Genomic DNA, 20,133 nt, shown 5'->3' with positions numbered 1-20,133 from the left:
GCAGCGCCAAGGACCCCCTCTGCCCCACGGAGAAGAAGGCTCAGCTCCCTGCTCCATGGGGTAGAAAGGGAAATGGCGGTGGTAGCCTGCTCGGTGCCACTGGCTCTCCCGCTGTGGGAGCCGCTGCCCCAGCAGGGAAAACTTTCTCTGCCCCACTCCATGGGGCAGAGGGGGGATGGCGGCCTCCACATTTTCTCTCCCCCCCCCCCGGATCCCTGTGCCACAGCCACCGCAAAGCACTGTCATAACACATAAGTGGTGGCGCGTGGGGGGGGGGGAACTCGGAGGTCGCCCTGGGCGCAGCTTTACCCAGCTACGCCTCTGGTTGGATCCAGAGTAAGTGTGAATACTGCTGAATAGAATTGATTGATTTGTTTTGTATTAAGAGTCAATATATGTAAGTAGCCACCTTCTGGTATTCCTAGAGACTCACAGTGTTAGGTAGAACTCAGTGACTGCAGAGGATATTGTGTAGAACACTGGTTTCCAAACTTTTTTGGGCCTCTGCCCCTATGGTTCCATGAACTCATCCACAATGCCCCCACTCTATAAAAAGCATTATTAAAAATTGTGATTTGCATTATCCACCATGGAAGAGCATAACAATAATATTCAAAACAATTAATTAATTAATTTACAAAGTAAAGCTTTTAATTTATTCAACTAGATCAGGGGTAGGGAACCTGCGGCTCTCCAGATGTTCAGGAACTACAATTCCCATCAGCCTCTGTCAGCATGGCCAATTGGCCATGCAGGTAGGGGCTGATGGGAATTGTAGTTCCTGAACATCTGGAGAGCCGCAGGTTCCCTATCCCTGAACTAGATGGATGAACTCACTCCAATGATACCAGCTTTTCAGAGTCTGAATTTTTTTTTGATAGTTTCTACAAGATTTCCCAGCATGGTGATATAGTTTTATCCATTGTAAATGAGTGAACAACACAGTTGAAGGGTCCACCTCCAGTGCCCCCTGCCATCCCCTTGTCTCTTAGTGCTCTCCTGGGTAATCCCACTGCTCTCCAGGGGACAGAAACCACTGATGTAGAGCTTCTGCACATATGCAAGCATACTGGGAGCAGCAGTTGTGTGTTTCAGTTCAATCCACAGATTCTGTTTGCATGGTGAGCCTTGCCTCACAGTGCCTGGCTAGTCCCTTCACTTCAGAAAGTTTCCCTGTAACATCAGTATCTTCAGATTCCCATGCACTGGGACAGGACAAGGTGAGAAACCCATTTGTTTTGGAGGAAATGGCCAACTCAGAATATCAGTTGCAAGGGCATTCTCTAAGCATGCCCGCTTCTCCCAAACCAACCTGAATTTTATTTTGTGTTGATATTTATCCCATGTATATGATGTGAGACCTGGTAATTTTAACTATTTAAATTTTAGGGAAAATAATGGAAAATAATGAAACTCTACAGGATCTTGGTGCAAAACATCATGGAACAATTCAGTTTGATGTGTTCTCCCTAGACGAGGAACGCTTTCCAATCAAATCATCTGAACTCCTCCAAGAATACTATATGCCTGATGTTATAACTGTCAAAGTACAAACAGGTGAACAGCCATTTTCAAATGCGCATTCCAGCTTATTCTGCTCAGTTATTATACTGTCTTGCATTCAATTTAACACTGTTGTTTCTAAATAGATGCAGACACATTTCAGGATTTATCTGTAGAGATTACAAGGCCAACTTTCAAGAAACCATTTCTAGGTGGATTTAGACATAGGCTAACAGGTGTGGAATATCACAATGCAGGATCACAGACTGTACCCAAAAAACGTCCAGAGAAAGGATATGAAGAGTTTTGTCGGTCGACACAGGTAAATTTTCAATGATGAAATGATGAAATATTTCAGTGATGAAATAACATTAATGTGCACCTAATAGAACAGTCCTAAGGAGAGTTACTCCAGTCTAAGCCAATTCTTTTCAATGGTTTTAGTATGGAGTAACTCTCCTTAGGATTGCACTGAAGTCAGCAAACTAAGTATCTTTCAGATTTTTGAAGATAATTATGAGAATTAGTTTTCTACCATACATTCACAAACGAGCTTTTCATGCATTACAATTGGTAAATAGAAAAATGTGTTTTACAGTGCCGTCATAAGCACAGTGTAATTAAGCATCAATAACTCACACTCAGTTTATGCCAACCGACCATGGGATTTTGTGGAGGTGGTTTGCCATTGCCTTCCTCTCCATAGTAGTGCTGTTTGCCTCTCATCAGGTCCCATCTCATTGATATCACAACTCGTTGCTTTGACCCTGCTTGCTGAGCTTAGTATGACTTGTTCAGGCTTCCAGAGTTCCCAACTACCCTTCCATTACAGCACTTGTGTGGATTCTAGGGTTTAGCTCTGCTTAGATTTTCACTGTTATGGTAGCTTTTACAGCATAAAAATGAATATTTTTTCCTAGACGGTGGTTGAGAGAAAAAAGCTGCAACAGACAAGAAATACAGCTTCAACCCAGATGACTAAAATTGGTGTTTATGTTTCAAACATCACTGATAAATTCATCGAACCAAAAGGCTATGTCACAGCTGAAGAGTACCATGCTCGAAGACTTAAGGCAGTAAGTGTTCAGGTTATTGAATGATTATTATTAAATCACAGCATTGAAAACAGTAGTTTAAATCACCAGATCATGTGATGCTACCCATTAGCACTGGTTACTCTCAAGCCGCTGGATGGACAGATACTTGGGGTGCGGCCTTTCTCCTATTCTTCACAGTGATGCACCTAGGACCAAAACAGTATGACTGACTCACACAAAGCAGGAAAGGGCTTCTTCCCATGGGGAGGGAGGAGGTAATGGATAATGTGAGCAGCATCCTATCCAGTCATTCATCACAGATCCTCAAATGGTTCTGCTGCCAGTCAAAGAACATTTTTAAAATGTATTGTCGAAAGCTTTCATGGCCAGAAACATTAGGTGTTGTGTGGTTTTCAGGCTGTATGGCTGTGTTCCAGTAGCATTTTCTCCCGATGTTTCGCCTGCATCTGTGGCTGGCATCTTCAGACGATCTTCAGAGATAAACTTTGTTTTCTTAATTGGTTTTCAATGAGCATTCTAAGTACAGCTAAACTATTCAAAAGCTTGTTCATTTGTTTTCATATTTCCCTATAATCTCTACCTACGTTATTAAATCTCAAATTTTGAACCCCTGATGATGTGCTCCATGAATCCATGACAAAAAGAACAGCCTTTTCGGGGAGGGTGGTTAAAAAATCGAAAATATAAATAAAAATAAAAACAATGAGCATTTTTTCTAGAATAAGCAGCTGTGGGAGCTGAACTTGAACGTTAACCTCTTTGGCACTTTGGTATTGCTGCAATGAAACATGGAGTTTGTATAACTTAGATGCTTGTCAGATCCTGCTGTTCAGGATCTATTCTTGCACGGCACCAGTGCGTTGTAGATATCATACACACAAATTGAGAAATATCTGTATTCTACCAGCAAGGTTTCTTCTTTCCTGCACATATTTTTTTAATAGGAGTATATAATATCATTGCATTGGAATGTAGAAGAGGTCATGTTTTAGTTTGCAAGCATTTCAAGAAACATCCCATGTCTTTCTTTCAAATGCCAATAAGAATGTTTCTCTTTTTGCAAGAATTGAATATTTTTCTCCCTCATTTTCTCTTTTCCCTTCCCTTTCTATTTGCAGGTCATTGTCATACAAACCTATTTCCGACGGTGGAACGCTATCAACATAGTAGTGAGACTAAAAGAAGCAAGAAGGTTGAGATTGGAGTGGGAAAAACAAGAGGAACAAAGAAAAGAGCGAGAGAAGGCAGAGAAACTGCGGAGAGAGTATGATCGAAGGATGTATCCTAAAACAAAGGATGATTTTGAACTACTCTATCATGCTTTGGAGTGTAAGTTCCTTGAAAAGACACATTTAAATATAAATCCAGAACTGAAAAGAAGTTTTTATAGATTTGTTACATCAGTAGAATGTTTGTTTCCAGGAATGCTTATACGCAATCAGAGCTACTGTCCTGAAACCTTTGTCAAGTTGAGGTATCTTAAACTTCAGTAAAACTTAGAAGTCCCCATGGGTTTTCAGAACCTAAGCCATTGGTTATATGCAAATCCTGTATAGACCCAGTATCCATGTTTTACTTGAAATAAGTATCTGATGTCACTACTATATTTTACTTTTTAACAGAAATAATTTTAGTGAACACCTTAGTGAAGTTAGAACTACTGACATTTGTTGGTGTCCTGGAACTATTCTGCAGCAAGTGCTTTCAGTTTGATAATCTTTGCTTCAGTTTCCACAAACCTTCACATTACACAGAAAGGGGTCTTAGAATTCAAAAGTGTTGTCATGTCCTAATGCAGATGGGGAGTAATATTTTGGATGCTTTCCCAGTTCCCCAAAATCATGTGTTATTAGGACATCAAATGTAATACATGATGTGTTCCCTTACTAGGAATTTTAAATGATTCACCACTATTAAGAGAACTCTTACCCTCTAAACGTCGCTACAGAGCACTGCACACCAAGACAACTAGACATAAGAACAGTTTTTTCCCGAATGCCATCACTCTGTTAAACAAATAATTCCCTCGATAATGTCAAACTATTTATTATATAATTACTGCACTACTTTTTTCATCATTCCTATTACCCATCTCCTCCCACTTATGACTGTATGACTATAGCCTGTGCTGACATTTTATTTTATTTTAAGATTTTACATTTTATGTTTTCATTACTATTGATTGTTTCCTGATTGCTTACTAGACCTATATGACAATCATTAAGTGCTGTACCTTATGATTCTTGACAAATGTATTTTTCTTTTATGTACACTGAGAGCATATGCACCGGAGACAAATTCCTTGTGTGTCCAATCACACTTGGCCAATAAAGATTCTATTCTATTCTATTCTATTCTATTCTATTCTATTCTATTCTATTAAGAGAACAGTGAATTGCAAACCACATTTTGCCACCGTGGATGTACTCACACACTTTTGGTTGTCACAAAATTTGAGGCTACTCAATAAGGCTCTACATACAGTGGCAGGAGTTTGTAGCAGAGTTTGGGGCTTGTCCACATAGCATCAAACTGGGATCCCACAACTGGGATCCCACAAACATGTGTGAATTATTTCTTGGAGAGAATCTGTGGCTTTCTTCTGTAATATTTCTCATTACTACTGGGATTGCCTTTCTGGATTGGTATTAGAAAAAATGTCATTGTGAAGAATTCTTTTTTAAATTAATATGCGTGTTCCTGCTCAATATGAACATGTGCTGTTACCAGAGCTGGTTTTAAAGGATTAGATCCCGAAGTGTTCTTTTACTGATATGACAGTATTTAGATTAGTGAAAATGTCCTTTTGTTGTTGTAGGGGGGATTTTGGCCAGCATTTCTCCTCTTGCTGCTGGCTCATTCCCCCAGACAGGGTATTTTGCCATCCCCTGGACCCAGTTTCAGGAGTGTTCCATGAGCTGTGGTGGAAGGAGGAGGGAGTCTCATTCTGTGAGTTTCATTCCCCTCATAGTACTTTGTATCCAACCCATAGTTTACTTGCTGCCTATCAAGGCATGTGCATTGAGCTTGTGTAAAATCCTTGTGATGTTGCAGAAGCTTTTGGGATTGTATTTTCTTGTTTTTGAGGGAGCTGGCTCTGCTGGAAACAAAGCTGTAGGACAGAAACTGTTTTTGGCATGGGGGAACGAGGGCTTTGGAATATGAAAACTTGCTACCTCAGCTGTCTGTACTGAATAATGTCATATGCTTCTGTTTTTAATTTGTTGTTGACTAGTCGCTTCCCTGTATAGTGACTGGCAATCACTTTCATCTCCCCGAGAGAGCTTAGTGATTCTAGGAATCAGGGTTGTTTTTTTACCTGCAACTAGAACTACTTTTCACACTGTTGTAATGTCAATGATCTGCACGAGCTGAATTGCTCCAACAATGATCAGATGAGATTGTTGTCCTCTAGAGATCTCTGAAGGGCACTGCTACTGAATGCAACCATAGGATTTTTTTACTGAGGTCAGCTAGTGACACTAACTATTTTTACAACAGCCATCTTGTCTGCTTAAATATATCCCTGGTGTTTTCAGTGAAGGATAAGTGATTATATGAAAACAGCAAAGACAGTAAACAGTATTAAATAATTAACTTGGAAGTGTCAGTATTTTGTTACAGCCAGTTCTTTAAATTTGTTGGTCTGTCTTCTATTTTTAGGATGGAAATGATCAACACTTAAGCCTGGACTCTAGTTTATGCATGTCTGTAATATGGGGGTACAGTTTCAGGGAAATAATTTGCCAAGGGGTACATGAGTAAAAAACGGTTGGGAACCACTACCCTAAAATGATCTGTTGAGTTTATGGCAAAGGCACCGCTCAGACAGTGGCCGTCCCAGTTTTTGGTGCAATCCTAAGAACACTTTCAGGGAATTGGCTAGTAGATTCTGTGTAGACCTCCTTAGGATTGCTCTTTCAGTGTCTTAGCAGCTATGCTGCACTGTTTAAATACAGAGATTTAACTGGATTGTAAATTGGGTGGAAATGAAATCAGCACCAAAAAAGGCTGCTTTGAAAATTCGTTTCCTGTAGTGATAGGCTTGCTTTTGTTTTTGTTGGAACTGCTGCCCCCTTCTGGGACATCAAGAAGCGCATCCATCAATTTTGCTGTATCCTGTTGATGAGAGCAGAACTGCTTAAGCCTTAGAATAGTGTTCTGCTCTCAGGTAGCCATTCACAGTTAACTAAACTGAAAGAGTAGAAAAAGGAACTATCAAAATGACAAACAAAACAGGCTCTGCAGAAGAGGACTCTTCTCTGTGCTGTTCTATTTTTACTGGGTTCAGCTAATGCAACTTCTGTTAGAACTGAGAACAAAATCGAGCCCTTCGGGGATGAGGCGGCCTATAAATTTAATAAATAAATAAATAAAAATGAGAGATGTTTTTATGTGCAGAATGATTGACTCCACAGGTGGTCACCCACTAACCCCCCCCCCCCCCCCGGAGGAAGCAAACTTTCCAGAAATATATGGAGACTTTCAGGCTGTGATCAGCATGGTCCAGAGGGTAGAGAGTTGAGCCAATATATGTGTTATGTGCAGTGGTGGGATTCAGCAGGTTCGCACCACTTCGATAGAACCGGTTGTTAAAATGGTGCTTGTAAACAACCAGCTGTTAAATTATTTGAATCCCACCACCAGAACCGGTTGTTAAATTATTTGAATCCCACCACTGGTTATGTGGCCTTGAAGAAGTTCCTTTATTCTACCTCAATTGACACTCAGTAAAATGGGAATAACAGTTTACTGGGATGTCAGTGAAAATAAATGAAAAAAAAATTAGCAAAGATCTTTATTTATTTATTTTATTAAATGTATAGACCGCCCTTCCCGAAGAGCTCAGGGCAGTGAACTACCACAGTAAACAAAGCATTAAAACACAATAAAAACAGCACAGTACCCCAATAATTAAAACAGGAACCATATAAACATTAATATCAGATGGCGTCAGACTCCCCCTCCCTCCCCCACCCTTGCTCCCCCGGGAGGCCAGATGGAATAATGGTAGATGTACTTAGCCAGGCTGTACTTGGCATGTTACACACCTAATAGAGAAATATATCAAGACATAATGAGTTGAATTTTTTAAAAAATCTATTCTTAAGCACACCTCTCCCATAAGTTTGGTAAATGAAACATGTGTGCTCAATAGCACTACATTTTAACTGATGGCTGATGATTATATCTAAGCAGTGGTAGATTATCATATAAGTGTCAGACTTTTGTCACAACTTGTGAGGGATAAGTTGAAGGTGATAAATATTGAACTTTTGACAATCTAACACATCCTATAAAGCTGATGGAAAGCAATGGGAAAAATGTAGCAGCCTCCTTCATTGTTGTCAAGGTACTGAAAGTGAGAATGGAACAGAACTAATCTGTTTAGCTGGCTTGCATCATTGCAAGAATGTTTTGTGTAGCTATCCATGACTGAAATAGACCTTTATGCAACTGGGAGTTCCTCTTCAGATACCCTCTTTTCAAAGATACAGAATGCAGTCCAGCATTCATGGCTGATATTTACTTCTATGACAAAGAAATTGTGAGGAATAACATGGTGTGTAGTCCGGCTCAATTGTTACATTTTTGGCTCTTCCATCTCATGACGCAGGTGCTCCACACAGTTCTCTCAATGCACGCAAAATAAGGTTAAAGTTGAATCTTTCAGCTTCAGTATGTGCAATTGGATATGTTATAGACATGCATCCACACATAGTCCAGTGCTTTTTTGTTTTTTAAAAAACATGTTGGTGCTCATATAAAGGGTTGTAGCAGTACCCAACAATTCTCTCCTCAGGACTTGTGACAGCTCCTCCCCTCAAAATGTGCTGTTACTCTGTATCACTGGGTACCTCTTCAAATAACTCTTGTGCATTCTAATGCTTGAAAATGTTCACCATACTCTATTCACACAAAATGGCGATCACACATATCAGGAAGGATTGTGAGTAGCATAAGGAACAGTAGCAGGGAAAGCTAACCTTGACTTCCAAGCTCTATCAGAGCATGTCACATAATGGCATGTAGCAGATCAAGTCAGGGGCATACCACCCAGGGGGACATATGGGGTCAAATGTCCCTGGGCTGTGGCCATTTAGTCATGTGGGGGGGGGGGTGTTGAAAATTGTCCCCATTCGCCTCGTCCTTCCTCCCAGGTCCATACACTGACTTCAAGACCTGGTCCCAAAAATGTTGTTTGGTTGTGGTAAGGGAAGGCAGTGGCCCAGAAGTGGGGGGAGGAGGACTCAGATTTTGGACAGGGCTACATTTTCCCTAGATACACCTCTGGATCAAGTAGATATTTATACTCCTCTATGAGAAACTTTGATGACACTTTGAGAATGCTGAGTATAGAAGACAAAATCCAGAAACAGATTCACTTAAACATATGTTTTACAGAAGCTGGAATCAGCAGTCAAAACTGTGACACACTTTGCAGGGCCAGGAATTTCAGTCTCCAATTTCAGTTTGGTTATCTTGTTCTCTGTGGGTATGAGCAAACCTACTGAGACCAGATGATCTAATCTAAGTATTTCCCTGTCACCTGGATAGTTTAGCTTGATGTATTAGGCTTGAGGATCATAACATTGCTGAATCCTGAATATGACAATCATGTTCTGACTTCAGGAATTATTAGAATTATGTGCATCAGGCAATCCTGTCTCCCCACTGCAGAGTAGTTTCACATGGAGAATAATGACATTCTCTGCTCCTAAAGAGATTATTAACCTGGGCACAAGAGCCTAATTGGATAATTGATGGTCTAGCTCAAAGCGTTTGCCTCCTTTTGCCAATGTTCTTCTAATCGAATTTTGCATTCTCATATAAATGTAACATTTAAATTAAGGTTGAGGTTTTAGTGCTAGCATGATCTGCGATATTACATGGTGTAATTTTCCACAAGTAGAGATTGTAATTGCAAATGTTGTGATTAACCAGTCTTCTTATTTTGTGCAAGATAATGTCCATAAATTGCCACCTAAATGCTCAGGATATTTTAGATAATTATAGGTGAAATACGTTTAGTGAGTTCCAGCTGAAAAGGAACTTTACTGATGCAGTATGTAATGGGATTGATTAAATTTAAAATTAAGGGCTAGTTCTTAAAAGAACTTTTGCTCAACCTGGAATCATGATTAAACAAATCAGCATTTTGGGGAGACAAGTATAATGTGCGAACCAGGAAACCAGCTTTTTTCATGATCACACTGGCATTTCCCCCATCTTATGCATTTAAAGCAGTAGCTGTTACCAATCTCTATGATTATTTTGCTTTACATGGTACCCTTCCGACATGAATACAGAGCCAGGGATGGTTGCCAATTGTATTTCTGTAGACTTTCAGTCCATCTGTTTGGAGCTACATGAGGACGTACCTTGTTGCTTTGGGAGACTTTCAAAGGAAGAGAGCCAGTCGTGTGTAGTGACACTTGGCTCTGGGGGAATCAGGCTCACTCTGGCTCTGGGGGAATCATCCTCCACTCTGCCATGGAAGCTTACTAGGTGGTCTTGGGCCAGTCACTCTCTCTACTCTCCCTCAGCCTAACCTACCTCTCTGGATAGTTGTTGTAAGAAAAATGGAGGAGGGGAGCATACTGTTGTAACCCACTTGGAGGCCCCCATTAGAAAGAAAAGGAAAGTATTAATATGTGCATAAATATTTACACTGCTGCGAATTTTGCATATAGGCATGACAGCATGCACTGGATTGGCACTGTCTAATATTTTGTGGCAAATTATCAATGTCCTATGATATGGGGAAAGGGACAGGAGATCACAAGTCTGTGATCTGCAGGACAATACAAAACATTTGCGTAAGGGGAAGTAGTACAAGATGCCCTTTGAGCGGAAAAGCGGCAGCATGATGTAAGTGGTTAAGATAAGCTAGAACTCTTATCTGGCTAACCACAGGGTTTTGTTTCCCCATTCCCTCACACACAGGCTTCTATTGGCGGGCATGACCTTGGGCTAGTCACAGTTCTGTCCAAACTCTCTCAGCCTCACGAGTGGTCTGTTGTGGAAAAGGGAAGGGAAGGAGTTTGTAAGCTACTCCTTATGGTTAAGAAAAGCGAGGGATAAATCCAAAGTCTTCTTCCACTCTTCTGCTTCTTTTCATATAATTAATCTTCCATCCTTTGTTATGTATTAAAATGCAGTAGTAGAATAGGCAGGCATGGAACACCAACAAACTAGGAAATTTCAGAAAAGCCTTTTCATTTATGTATGTAGCTAAACTTAGTATAGCTTCATAGTGGGGGTGGAGGAGCCATTTAATCTCCTTTTTCCTCTGATTAAGTCTGTTTCTAACTTAAAGGATCGATTTAATATGATTAGTATATTAAACAAGAAACAACGGTTGAAAAACAGTAACACTGTCTTTTGGGTTGCTGCAGTGTGGAGGCAGGAGGAGCTTGCACGCATAGACAGTACCTTCACTGGAGCTGAGCGCAAGGCAGCACTTTGTGTACTTTTAGAGAAAGAGGCCCAGCTGATTGCTTCCATTGGGAGGCACAAACTCAACGCTGCTGAAGAAAATGAGCAAAAGGCAATCCTGTATTTCCTGGAAAAGGTCAGTGAAAGAATTTGAAGATGAACCTTGACTGTAGCCAGAGTTCAAAAGCCTGAGTTAACTTTACAAACTAACAGACAAAAGAAACCTTTGACTGGTTGAACATAGGAACTGGAGACCTTCTGCATGCCTGGCAGAAAATTGGTTCTGTAGGTGTCCTTGTTCAAAGCCCTTGTATGTGCCTGCAGAATTTGGCAAGTGCTTCTTTTTGCCTAAGCCCAGAGAAACCTCTGCTTACACCTTGGTTTACTTAATTGAATCTTCCATCTTTAAGGTGATGAGTGCTGGGCACCATGTAATCCTCAGTTAATGCTGCATTGAGAGGCCCGTGGCTAATAGTTCAATCCTATGAAGTGTTACCTCAGTCTTAAAAACATATTGATTCCAGTGGCTTGAGACAGAAGTAACTTTGCATAGCATTTCATTGTAAAATGTACTACAATAGGTCTTATTCTTCCTTTTTTTTAACCATCAAGTTGCCATCAACTTATGGTTACCCTGTAAGGTTTTCAAGGCAAGAGACATTCTGATGTGGTTTGCCATAGCTTACGTCTCCTATCCAAATACTGACCAAGACCAGTCCTGCTTATCTTCTGCAATCTGACGTGATCTGGCTTGTGCCAAAAATAAAACAAAACAGAGTGTTTCATTCATACTTAGCTAAATTTACATTCTAAGGAAAATTCAGCGCAAGACTTGATCTTTTAAAGAATTACTTTCAGTGTTGTAGGGTCATACTTCTTTTTACTGTTTCAGTATTGCAGGAGAATATGTACTACTTTAGATTTTGAAATATGTGAACTATTCATGAAGAGTAGTTTTTAATATGCGGTTTTTAAAAGAACTTTTGAATCTGTTCATTGGGAGCAGCTCTATGACATCACTTGATCAAAACTAAGTGGTTACAATTCTGTTCATTTAGCCTGTCCTGTACAGAGCTGTGCACCTCACTCATCACACTGCAGGCTTCTAGACAGTTTGCAGGAAATGGAGGCCCTTCCTTTGTTCTTGAACCTTTGAGCAGCCGTTGTTGGGTTGCTTGATCATGGGTTTGCAAATCTGATATACCGTATCACTTCAGAATTTTTAAAGTCAATGGAACAGCGTCGGATGTAATCTGGAAGCTTGCATAGAGGAACAGTTGGCTGCCACCTTTACTTTGGGTTGAGTGCTTGTCCCCAGGTTGCTGTATCCTGCTGTACTGAAGGAATGGTGGACTGCAGCTTTTGTTGAAAATAGGATATGAGCCAGTTCACATTGGAGCCATTTGAAATCTGGTCTAACAGATGAAGCTTTGAACTTTTACTTTCCATCGTGTTTGGAATTCATTCAGCTTCAGGATCAGTCAAACACAGGTTTGATTTGTTTGGCCAACGGATAATAATATGTTAATTGAACTTGATGTTCTGCTCTACCTTCTTTCAAATATAATCCTATAAGCCAGAAACCCTAACTATTGGTTTGCATGAAAGTGAATTCTTTGCTGTCTTCTGGCTTATAGATTGAAACTGTAGATATTCAGAATAAGTAATTTGCCACTACTTAGGAATAAAAGCAGATGTTTTCAAGAATAGGTTTGTAGATCAGCTACATTTGCATTATTTTAGTTTGTTTTATTTTACTTTTGGCACAAGCAGAAAAGTACATGTCAAAATGGGGAATTTGTTTTTTAAAAATAGAATAAGTATGTGATTTATTCACCTACCTCCAGATGTCGCTGGCAGCCACTGCAGTAAAAATTCACTTGGAAGCTTTGAAATGAATTGCAGTTGAATGGGAAGAAGTGCAACTGTGATGGTTTGACAAATTATTGTAAAAAAAAATTGAATTTGGAGAAGAATGGGAATGGGGAGAGTGTCAGGTTCATGGTCGAGGACATTCAATCACAATTCAAATTCTGTTTGCTGCTATATAATCACCTGCAGAGGAACACTATGACTGCTTGTGGTCATGTTACCCAGCCACAATTTTGTGGAGGCCCAAATAATGTTGGCTAGTGGTTTCACAAGGAGGATGGATATGCGGTTGCTGACTTTTACACACTCATAGTGGTTCTAAGAACTACTGCAACTACACCAATCACAATGGATTGTTGATGATCATGCCTGTGAATTGGATACAGAGGAGTCATGGAAGGAAGGGATCAGCAGAAAATATCCCCCTTCAGACTACTGTAAGGGGACATTTCCCCATCTTCATCTTTTTCTTTTTTAACATACTCTCAGCAGCTGTCCACATGTTGTGGTTGGTGAATATTCTCAATCCTCATCAGACCCATTAGGGCAGCAGAAGGGGGATATTATTTTCATTTACAAGCAAATATTTTGTTCCCTAAGTGTGTAAAAATGCAAATCTTCTCTCTCTTCTTTTTTTGTTACCTAACTCTCATCTGCCTTCAATGTTCTGCGCTTTCTGAGGTATATATGGTACTCATCAGATCATCAAGGAGCTGCTGAGTATGTGGGGAGCTCCTCAAATGTGTTTGAGGTTGTCACAGGCCACTGCTTTAGTATTAGTTATGATACCATTCTGGGGCAGAGAAAAATGATACGGGGGAGAATTGGGAACCCCTACCATTTTAAAATAGTTAGAGGCCAATTTGTTTATCTTCCTTTGTCCCTCTGACCCCTCTTTTTAATTGGCAGTCTGTTGAAACTGCTTAAAGGTAGGGATGTTTTTTGAAAGAAAAAAAATCCTAATTTTTCTACATACCTTTGGAGTCCCCAAATATGTAGAAATACAAGGCTGTCTGTGGGTGGGCTGCAATTGTAGAATTTGACTGCAACTGCAACATTTGCACAGGAGGGGAATGATAATTATGGTATTTGTACAAGGTGTGTGTTATGTTTAGAAGTTTTCTGAAGTTGTCTTCATTTCATTCTCAGTTATTCTTTAGTCTGTCTTTTTCTTTATCTCCCAACAAATTTTCCACCTAGTTCTGATATTTTGGTCTGCTTTCATGTGCTGATAACTGAATATAATTTACAACAGACTTGTTCTCTGAAGTGATTTAGATAACAGGATTATTATAATTTCTGTGTTGCAGCCACCAAACTAAAAGGCAGAAGAGAACTGGCAAAATAAATCAGGAGATTGAAATGCTCCTGTATCACTTTTAAGTGTATAAAAATAAGTCTGAAAATAGAACTTGGGCATGGATAAAAGGCAGTCTTGCTGAGATAGCACTTGGCTTCTTGGTTTCTTTGCTAAAGATTTAACATAGTTCATTCAGTGACTCTTCTTGCTTTTCTAATAGCCTGTGAAAATCTGATGTACCATTTTTTTTACCATTATCTGAATGTTCACCACAAGATTATCATATTTTACCCCTAACAAAAGGCTTATTTACACATACACACGCACACACACACACAGTGGAACCTCGGTTTTCGCCGGTTATCCGTCCAGCAACACTCAGCGAAAACTGAGACCAGCGAAAACCGAAGCTTCGCATGCGCTACGCAAACGGAGTAGCAAATTTACGCAAAAAGTGTAAATTTACGCAAACGCCGTAGCCAAAAACCAAGGCACGAAAACCGAAGGCTACGATTACCAATGTTCCACTGTGTGTGTGTGTGTGTATATATATATATAATTGTGTGTGTGTATACACACACACACACACACACACACAATTAAAATTTCTACATGATTATAGTACCAAATAAAATTAACATTGTATTTTAATTGGACAAACAGGAAAACAAAACTTTAAGCTAGGAAAATAAAAAGTCACTTTCTCAGCTGAAATTGTTTGGGCATAGAAATATCACCTGTGAGTGCTGAGTGATTAAAATTTTATTCACAATAAAGACTTACAGTGTAAACCTTTTAGTACCTTAAGAAAGCTTTATTGTGCTGTGTATAGATGGGGGAACAAATTAATAAACTTTCCGTTATGCTAGAGCAATAATCCCCTCTTTCTAATTTTGCTAGCTCTAATTGAATGATTTAAAACTTAATTATTCAGCCAAACTTGTTTCCTGTCAGATTCTATTTTGGCTTCAATTCATCAGTTTCAATTATCAGTGCCTAATTAAATTATAATGCTAAATTTTCTAAGAATCTGCCAGATTCTCACTTATGAACTTTTTTTTGCTATTTTTTTGGGGGGGGGGGCAGTATTTTAGATTTATTACAGTCTATTTGCAAGCCAGCATGGTGTAGCCAGTGGTTGTGGTTCAGGTGTCCAAGTAGGATCTGAGAAACGTGTGTTATGGAAGCTTGCTGGGTAACCTTGGCCTAGTCATATATTCGTAATCCTGATCCTGGCAAGAATTTGGATGGGAGACCTCCAAGGAAAACTAGAGTCATGACTGAGAGACAGGCAATGACAAACCACCTCTTGCCTTAAAAATTCTTCAGGATTGTCCTAAGTCAGCTGTGACTTGATGGCAAACTTCTCTTCTAAACAGTAATTTGAGAAGTATCTCAGAAGTATCTTCAGACTAACTGTACTATGAGAAATAAGAACAGAATCATCAGCGGAAAGCAGCAGTGATAATTTTCTTCCATTGCTACCCACCCTACACACAGTCCTGGCCTTGGCAGGATGACCCCAGAGTTGCTTCAGGCTCACCCACTGAGGCTTCTTCTACACACACGCAGTCCCAGTGTCGGCAGCGTGGACAGAGTGGCTCCAGGCTTGCCTGCTAAATCCTCCAAGCCCCTCTTATTGAGCTTTTGCGAGTCTATCAGAATCCTCCTTTGGTGCACCAGGTCCAAGCGGCTGCTGGTGTCTTCACCCCCAACTGAGTATGCATTATCTGTGCATGGGTAGAAATGTTTTTTAAAACCGTGGAATTTAAACTCTCTGGTGTTCTAACTTTTTAGATTTTTCTGCAGACCTAGGGAGTCCCTGACTCTGAGAAAAACCTATTGGGAGGAAGTATTCCCCCTACCTTCAAATATAAGTGTCTGTAGGCAGGGGGCATATGTGAAAATTAGATATATAGATTGTGGAATGTTTCCAAATGGGGGGAATTTCACTCCTCAAATTTGTCTGAGAAAAAAATTGGTACTAATATTCAAACCTCTGGGAAGGGTCTACTTTAAATAAGCAATTTGGGACCCTATCCAAGCCTGGAACCTTATCAGATCACATACAACAGATCATTCTTTATATATCTTTCCCAAGTGTGAGGGCTCTATTAGGAAGATACTCAGGTATTGTACTCTCTATAACAGTATTACAGGAGAGACTAAAACAGAACAATTCCATAAAATATGTCATCCACTGAGAGGCATGATGGAAAGTTAAACCTCAGATTCATAGCCACAGAAACGATTTTCCAAAAACCCAGTAGATAGTTGTTATCAAGTCTTATAATAAGAAGTTTCTATCCCTTATACTTTTCTTTCCTGGTTTCTTCCTTTATTTTATTATTGTTCCTTGCTAAATTATTAATTCTCCAATAGCTTCAGCTAACATCTCATAAGTCACTTCATCTAGAATTGCCACTTTCTCCCCTCTTCCCCTGATACAGACAGTTTGTACTTTTAACAGCAGAAATGTAACCGTTTCTATACAAACTTATCAGTATTCATCAGGCTGGTATAATGTGAAATTCAGTATTACCAGTAGGATACTGAATATTTGAAAACCAGAGCCCCTGAACATTTTTTAAAAGGTTGCTAGTTCACTTCCATGCTGTATCGAGCCATTTTCGTAACAATGTTGGAATGGAGTATTCCTCTTTTTAGCCATATTTGTTTTGATAGCAACCATAAATTATCTAACAGTATACTGTTTATGGGTGGAACAACATCTTCCCTCCAGCTTTTATTTATTGCTCTCTAGTTTTGTGTTCATCAGGAAAACTGTACATTTATCTACTGACTTTTGTAATTGTAAAGTGTCATGAGACTGTTATGGTTGTTTGCATAGCAAAGATAGAAGCAAGGACCACTGGTAAGTTTTCAAGTATTGCCCTTTATTCAGCTGTTTATTCTGTTATTCTTACTCTGTACTTCAAAATGTTTTTGCAGTGTGCTGAACCCAAAAGATGGAAGGCTTTTGATGGTAAAATCACAGAAATGGATACCCAATTTACTCTGCGTGCCAGGGAACTCCTGGAAATCTATCACAGTATTAGTATGAAAGACATTCTTCAAGATGAGCGGTTAGATGTTCTGCTGACACTGAAGCATACAGTGAAGGTACACTTATCTCAAGTTTTCTTTTTTAGAATATCTAGCCGGTTCACATGCAGAAGGCGTCATCAAGATCACACAGCCAAACATAGAGAAAAGGGTCCACGGGAGCACTGCCGATTCCGCTACTTGCAACAGTGGTGTTATGTAATGTTCTGATTTCTTAAATTGGCCACAATCCTAAAATACTTGCATACAAGTAAGTCCAGTTTAATTTAGTTTAAGATACGGCTCCATTAGTTAAGAATGGGGGGGGGGTGGGGGGGGGGGGGGGTGGGGGGGGGGGGGGGTGGGGGGGGGGGGGGGTGGGGGGGGGGGGGGGTGGGGGGGGGGGGGGGTGGGGGGGGGGGGGGGTGGGGGGGGGGGGGGGTGGGGGGGGGGGGGGGTGGGGGGGGGGGGGGGTGGGGGGGGGGGGGGGTGGGGGGGGGGGGGGGTGGGGGGGGGGGGGGGTGGGGGGGGGGGGGGGTGGGGGGGGGGGGGGGTGGGGGGGGGGGGGGGTGGGGGGGGGGGGGGGTGGGGGGGGGGGGGGGTGGGGGGGGGGGGGGGTGGGGGGGGGGGGGGGTGGGGGGGGGGGGGGGTGGGGGGGGGGGGGGGTGGGGGGGGGGGGGGGTGGGGGGGGGGGGGGGTGGGGGGGGGGGGGGGTGGGGGGGGGGGGGGGTGGGGGGGGGGGGGGGTGGGGGGGGGGGGGGGTGGGGGGGGGGGGGGGTGGGGGGGGGGGGGGGTGGGGGGGGGGGGGGGTGGGGGGGGGGGGGGGTGGGGGGGGGGGGGGGTGGGGGGGGGGGGGGGTGGGGGGGGGGGGGGGTGGGGGGGGGGGGGGGTGGGGGGGGGGGGGGGTGGGGGGGGGGGGGGGTGGGGGGGGGGGGGGGTGGGGGGGGGGGGGGGTGGGGGGGGGGGGGGGTGGGGGGGGGGGGGGGTGGGGGGGGGGGGGGGTGGGGGGGGGGGGGGGTGGGGGGGGGGGGGGGTGGGGGGGGGGGGGGGTGGGGGGGGGGGGGGGTGGGGGGGGGGGGGGGTGGGGGGGGGGGGGGGTGGGGGGGGGGGGGGGTGGGGGGGGGGGGGGGTGGGGGGGGGGGGGGGTGGGGGGGGGGGGGGGTGGGGGGGGGGGGGGGTGGGGGGGGGGGGGGGTGGGGGGGGGGGGGGGTGGGGGGGGGGGGGGGTGGGGGGGGGGGGGGGTGGGGGGGGGGGGGGGTGGGGGGGGGGGGGGGTGGGGGGGGGGGGGGGTGGGGGGGGGGGGGGGTGGGGGGGGGGGGGGGTGGGGGGGGGGGGGGGTGGGGGGGGGGGGGGGTGGGGGGGGGGGGGGGTGGGGGGGGGGGGGGGTGGGGGGGGGGGGGGGTGGGGGGGGGGGGGGGTGGGGGGGGGGGGGGGTGGGGGGGGGGGGGGGTGGGGGGGGGGGGGGGTGGGGGGGGGGGGGGGTGGGGGGGGGGGGGGGTGGGGGGGGGGGGGGGTGGGGGGGGGGGGGGGTGGGGGGGGGGGGGGGTGGGGGGGGGGGGGGGTGGGGGGGGGGGGGGGTGGGGGGGGGGGGGGGTGGGGGGGGGGGGGGGTGGGGGGGGGGGGGGGTGGGGGGGGGGGGGGGTGGGGGGGGGGGGGGGTGGGGGGGGGGGGGGGTGGGGGGGGGGGGGGGTGGGGGGGGGGGGGGGTGGGGGGGGGGGGGGGTGGGGGGGGGGGGGGGTGGGGGGGGGGGGGGGTGGGGGGGGGGGGGGGTGGGGGGGGGGGGGGGTGGGGGGGGGGGGGGGTGGGGGGGGGGGGGGGTGGGGGGGGGGGGGGGTGGGGGGGGGGGGGGGTGGGGGGGGGGGGGGGTGGGGGGGGGGGGGGGTGGGGGGGGGGGGGGGTGGGGGGGGGGGGGGGTGGGGGGGGGGGGGGGTGGGGGGGGGGGGGGGTGGGGGGGGGGGGGGGTGGGGGGGGGGGGGGGTGGGGGGGGGGGGGGGTGGGGGGGGGGGGGGGTGGGGGGGGGGGGGGGTGGGGGGGGGGGGGGGTGGGGGGGGGGGGGGGTGGGGGGGGGGGGGGGTGGGGGGGGGGGGGGGTGGGGGGGGGGGGGGGTGGGGGGGGGGGGGGGTGGGGGGGGGGGGGGGTGGGGGGGGGGGGGGGTGGGGGGGGGGGGGGGTGGGGGGGGGGGGGGGTGGGGGGGGGGGGGGGTGGGGGGGGGGGGGGGTGGGGGGGGGGGGGGGTGGGGGGGGGGGGGGGTGGGGGGGGGGGGGGGTGGGGGGGGGGGGGGGTGGGGGGGGGGGGGGGTGGGGGGGGGGGGGGGTGGGGGGGGGGGGGGGTGGGGGGGGGGGGGGGTGGGGGGGGGGGGGGGTGGGGGGGGGGGGGGGTGGGGGGGGGGGGGGGTGGGGGGGGGGGGGGGTGGGGGGGGGGGGGGGTGGGGGGGGGGGGGGGTGGGGGGGGGGGGGGGTGGGGGGGGGGGGGGGTGGGGGGGGGGGGGGGTGGGGGGGGGGGGGGGTGGGGGGGGGGGGGGGTGGGGGGGGGGGGGGGTGGGGGGGGGGGGGGGTGGGGGGGGGGGGGGGTGGGGGGGGGGGGGGGTGGGGGGGGGGGGGGGTGGGGGGGGGGGGGGGTGGGGGGGGGGGGGGGTGGGGGGGGGGGGGGGTGGGGGGGGGGGGGGGTGGGGGGGGGGGGGGGTGGGGGGGGGGGGGGGTGGGGGGGGGGGGGGGTGGGGGGGGGGGGGGGTGGGGGGGGGGGGGGGTGGGGGGGGGGGGGGGTGGGGGGGGGGGGGGGTGGGGGGGGGGGGGGGTGGGGGGGGGGGGGGGTGGGGGGGGGGGGGGGTGGGGGGGGGGGGGGGTGGGGGGGGGGGGGGGTGGGGGGGGGGGGGGGTGGGGGGGGGGGGGGGTGGGGGGGGGGGGGGGTGGGGGGGGG

The 20,133-nt window shown here is 46.7% G+C and overlaps 1 protein-coding gene across 1 annotated transcript in view; it reads left to right on the top strand.

The window, feature by feature from the left end:
• IQUB (IQ motif and ubiquitin domain containing) overlaps positions 1-20,133 on the top strand; it is a 31,946-nt gene that overhangs the window by 3,944 nt on the left and 7,869 nt on the right. The window contains exons 4-9 of the mRNA XM_048502339.1: positions 1,390-1,557; positions 1,650-1,825; positions 2,424-2,579; positions 3,680-3,890; positions 10,961-11,136; positions 17,125-17,295. Of these exons, the coding sequence (XP_048358296.1) occupies positions 1,390-1,557; positions 1,650-1,825; positions 2,424-2,579; positions 3,680-3,890; positions 10,961-11,136; positions 17,125-17,295 (1,058 nt within the window). The remainder of the gene's footprint in view (positions 1-1,389; positions 1,558-1,649; positions 1,826-2,423; positions 2,580-3,679; positions 3,891-10,960; positions 11,137-17,124; positions 17,296-20,133) is intronic.

This window comes from Sphaerodactylus townsendi, linkage group LG06 (assembly GCF_021028975.2).
Source record: "Sphaerodactylus townsendi isolate TG3544 linkage group LG06, MPM_Stown_v2.3, whole genome shotgun sequence".
In the NCBI taxonomy this organism is placed as follows: Eukaryota; Metazoa; Chordata; class Lepidosauria; order Squamata; family Sphaerodactylidae; genus Sphaerodactylus; species Sphaerodactylus townsendi.
The sequence above is the reverse complement of the archived record's forward strand: the minus strand, read 5'-3'. Positions and strand labels throughout refer to the sequence as shown.